This window comes from Hydractinia symbiolongicarpus, chromosome 12, assembly GCF_029227915.1.
Source record: "Hydractinia symbiolongicarpus strain clone_291-10 chromosome 12, HSymV2.1, whole genome shotgun sequence".
NCBI lineage: Eukaryota > Metazoa > Cnidaria > Hydrozoa > Anthoathecata > Hydractiniidae > Hydractinia > Hydractinia symbiolongicarpus.
This window is the reverse complement of record NC_079886.1, coordinates 1,821,695-1,825,924: the sequence shown is the minus strand read 5'-3', so window position 1 is coordinate 1,825,924 and position 4,230 is coordinate 1,821,695. Positions and strand designations below refer to the sequence as shown.

The window sequence follows — 4,230 nt, the reverse complement described above, 5'->3', positions numbered from 1 at the left end:
GAATAAAAGAAGTTTAATCGCCGGCAAACGAAAACCCGCGATTTCCCGTAAATCCCGTACTCGGCCCGTATAGTCAAAAGTACACAAAAAAAGTACCCAGGAAGTAAACTGATTTCCCGAACGATTTTTTAAATTATTTTTTCACCACTAAAACGCATGAGACTTGTAGTTTTCAAAAATATTCTCATTTTTGATGAGACGCTGAATAAAGGAAGTTTAATCGCCGGCAAACGAAACCCGCGATTTCCTGTAAATCCCGGGCTTGGCCCCTATAGTCGAATGTATACAAAGAAAGTACCTTGTGGGTAAACTCATTTTCAGAACGATTTTTCAAATTATTTTTTTACCACTAAAACGCATGAGACTTGCAGTTTTCAAAAATGTTTTCATTTTTGATAAGACGCTAAATAAAAGAAGTTTAATCGCCGGCAAAGGAAAACCCGCGATTTCCCGCAAATCCCGCACTCGGCCCGTATAGTCGAATGTGTATAAAGAAAGTACCCAGGGAGTAAACTCATTTCCCGAACGATTTTTTAAATTATTTTTTCACCACTAAAACGCATGAGACTTGCAGTTTTAAAAAATGTTTTCATTTTTGATGAAACGATAAATTAAAGAAGTTTAATCGCCGGCAAACGAAAACTCGCGATTTCACGTAAATCCCGGACTCGGCCCGCAGAGTCAAAAGTATACAAAGAAAGTACCCAGGGAGTAAATCCATTTCCCGAACGATTTTTTAAATTATTTTTCCACCACTAAAACGCATGAGACTTGTAGTTTTCAAAAATATTTTCATTTTTGATGAGACGCTGAATAAAAGAAGTTTAATCGCCGGCAAACGAAAACCCGCGCTTTCCCGTAAATTCCGTGCTCGGCCCGTATAGTCAAAAGTATACAAAAAAAGTACCCAGGGAGTAAACTGATTACCCGAATGATTTTTTAAATTATTTTTTCACCACTAAAACGGATGAGACTTGTAGTTTTCAAAAATGTTTTCATTTTTGATGAGACGCTGAATAAAAGAAGTTTAATCGCCGGCACACGAAAACCCGCGCTTTCCTGTAAATCCCGGTCTTGGCCCCTATAGTCGAATGTATACAAAGAAAGTACCTTGTGGGTAAACTCATTTTCAGAACGATTTTTCAAATTATTTTTTCACCACTAAAACGCATGAGACTTGTAGTTTTCAAAAATGTTTTCATTTTTGATAAGACGCTGAATAAAAGAAGTTTAATCGCCGGCAAACGAAAACCCGCGATTTCCCGTAAATCCGGTACTGGGCCCGTATAGTCAAGAGTATAAAAAGAAAGTACTCAAGGAGTAAACTCATTTCCCGAACGATTTTTTAAATTATTTTTTCACCACTAAAACGCATGAGACTTGTTGTTTTCAAAAATGTTTTCATTTTTGATAAGACGCTAAATAAAAGAAGTTTAATCGCCGGCAAACGAAAACCCGCGATTTCCCGTAAATCCCGCACTCGGCCCGTATAGTCAAAAGTATTCAAAGAAAGTACCCAGGGAGTAAATTCATTCCCCGAACGATTTTTTAAATTATTTTTTCACCACTAAAACGCATGAGACTTGTAGTTTTCAAAAATATTTTTATCTTTGATGAGACGCTGAATAAAAGAAGTTTAATCGCCGGCAAACGAAAACCCGCGATTTCCCGTAAATCCCGTACTCGGCCCGTATAGTCAAAAGTACACAAAAAAAGTACCCAGGGAGTAAACTGATTTCCCGAATGATTTTTTAAATTATTTTTTCACCACTAAAACGCATGAGGTTTGTAGTTTTCCAAAATATTTTCATTTTTGATGAGACGCTGAATAAAAGAAGTTTAATCGCCGGCAAACGAAAACCCGCGATTTCCCGTAAATCCCGTACTCGGCCCGTATAGTCAAAAGTACACAAAAAAAGTACCCAGGAAGTAAACTGATTTCCCAATCTCGTTCCCAGGGCTTCTTTTTCTCTTTCTGATATGTGGCTGGCGCGAAAGAAGTAGCTCTGGGACTGGCCGGTCAAAATACCCACCTATAGTGGGTATTTTTGAAAGAGCCGTTTGTCTTGCTTGTCCAGATTTTACGGAAGGGATATAGGAAGGTAACTGAGCATAAAAACAAGCATATGGCGAGTAAAAATTTAGTTAGCTGGCTAACAAGATGGAAAATATAATACAACTTTTTTCCAAACTTCGACTTGCTCTAGAGAAAGGTTTTGACCCAAATTTTGTGTTAAAGCCCAAACAAATCATTTGCTTTAAACAACTAATTAACTAATTAAACGATACTCTTGCGGTTTTGCCTACTGGATATGGGAAATCCATTTTGTACCAGTTACTTCCTTTTGTAATGCCTTTACAGAAGAAAAGAAACATAGTGATTGTTGTTAGCCCTCTCAACGCTATCATTGAGGATCAACAAAAAATTTTGAGCCAAAGAGGTGTAGAAGTTGCTACACTTACTTATGAAATGGAAGAATGTACAGAAGATCTTTTTGCACATTTGAATACGGAAGATCCTGTCGAACCAAATTTCAAAGTTTCACATGAAATAAAAAATGGAGATATTGATTTTTTATTTGGACATCCAGAAGCATTTTTGTCACACACAGGAAGAAATTTACTAAAATCAAAAATTTATCAGGATAATGTTGTTGCATGTGTAGTAGACGAGGCACATTGTGTGGAATTGTGGTAAGTAAATTTTATATATAGCTAGCTACAAAATGTACAAAAACTATCAGCTAAAAATATAAATGTATATATATACTCTTTTTGTTACTATGTATATACTATAATTTACATATTTAGGTATATATATATATTATGTTTTTATATCGTTTCAGGGGACTGGAATTTAGAAAAAGCTTTCAAGATTTGGTTGTCTTAAACACCATCTTTCAAGATCGCCCTATGCTTGCATTAACCACAACTGCGGGAGATAAAATGATTTCCAAAATTATAAAAGACTTATCTCTACAGAACTGCAAAATTGTAAAAGCCTCACCAAATCGTAGAAATGTGTTTCTAAGTGTAAAAAAACGACTTCCAAACAACTATGGTGTAAAAAGTTATGAACAAATTCTATTACCAATAGCAACAAAATTAAACGAAACAAGACAAGATTACCCTATCACAATTATATATATGGGTTTAAAATATTGTGGATATGCATATAAACTTTTTGACATGGTTATTGAAAATCCCTTCTGTGAAAACGAGATAACTCCAAGAGCTAAATTGTATGCTCAATTTCATGCATCAACCACTTCGTGTATGAAAGAAGATAGTTTGGAAGAATTGAAATCCTTAAACTCTCGAATAAGGGTAGTATTTGCAACCACTGCTTTTGGTATGGGTGTTAATGTACCTCAGGTTACTAACATTATTCATATTTCTCCCCCATCAAAACTGGAAAGTTACATACAAGAAATTGGACGTGCAGGTAGAAATGGTGCACAATCAAATGCCATATTGTACTACAACAACTCTGACATCAGTAAAAATAATTTAAAAATGGATGAATCAATTAAAAAATATTGTCAAGAGACTGATTGTCTCAGAAAATCATTGCTCAAATACTTCAGTTTTAAATGCGAAACACAAGACAATTGTTGTGAAAACTGTAATCCTACGACAACTGAAGATTTTTCTCCTGTTCATCATATACAAATGTCAGATATTGATAGAGAATCAATACGTTTAGAGCTAGAAATGATTAATGTTGAAAAGGAAGAAGACTCTCATTTATTAACATTTGAGTTTAATTTGACACATGATGTTATTGGAAAAATTTCCAACAATTTTCATTTAATAACTTGTGAACGTGATTTATTGCATAAATTTGATGTTTGGGATGAAAGGTATTCGACAAAAGTTTTTGATGTCATCAGAAAATATTTGAATCTATAAGTATATAAATAATATATATAGTTTTTATTTCTTCTTTTATTTTGTCGAAAACATTTTTTATTGGTAAGGTTGGACCATTAGAATTTTTGTGAAGCAGATTGTGTATATATATACTCTAGATAGCTAGTTTGATTATGCAACAAATTTATAATCAAATAAGATTTTTGATGGGGTCAAACAACATTTATCTGTAAAGATATTTTAGACATCCTATATCAGCAATATTTTTTAAAGTCCAGCTTGCAATAAAAAGTTTATGTTTTTATGCATATTCACATTCTAATAATGTATATATATATAACACATTGTGTGTAAGAA

The 4,230-nt window shown here is 33.9% G+C and overlaps 1 protein-coding gene across 1 annotated transcript; it reads left to right on the top strand.

Moving 5' to 3' along the window:
* The first annotated feature begins 1,955 nt into the window (after window positions 1-1,955).
* LOC130622364 (uncharacterized) lies at window positions 1,956-3,912 on the top strand. The gene is made up of 3 exons (XM_057437824.1): window positions 1,956-2,694; window positions 2,847-3,476; window positions 3,588-3,912. The coding sequence occupies exons 1-3, from the start codon at window positions 2,351-2,353 to the stop codon at window positions 3,910-3,912; spliced, it is 1,299 nt and encodes a 432-aa protein (XP_057293807.1). The 5' UTR covers window positions 1,956-2,350.
* The last annotated feature ends 318 nt before the right edge of the window (window positions 3,913-4,230 follow it).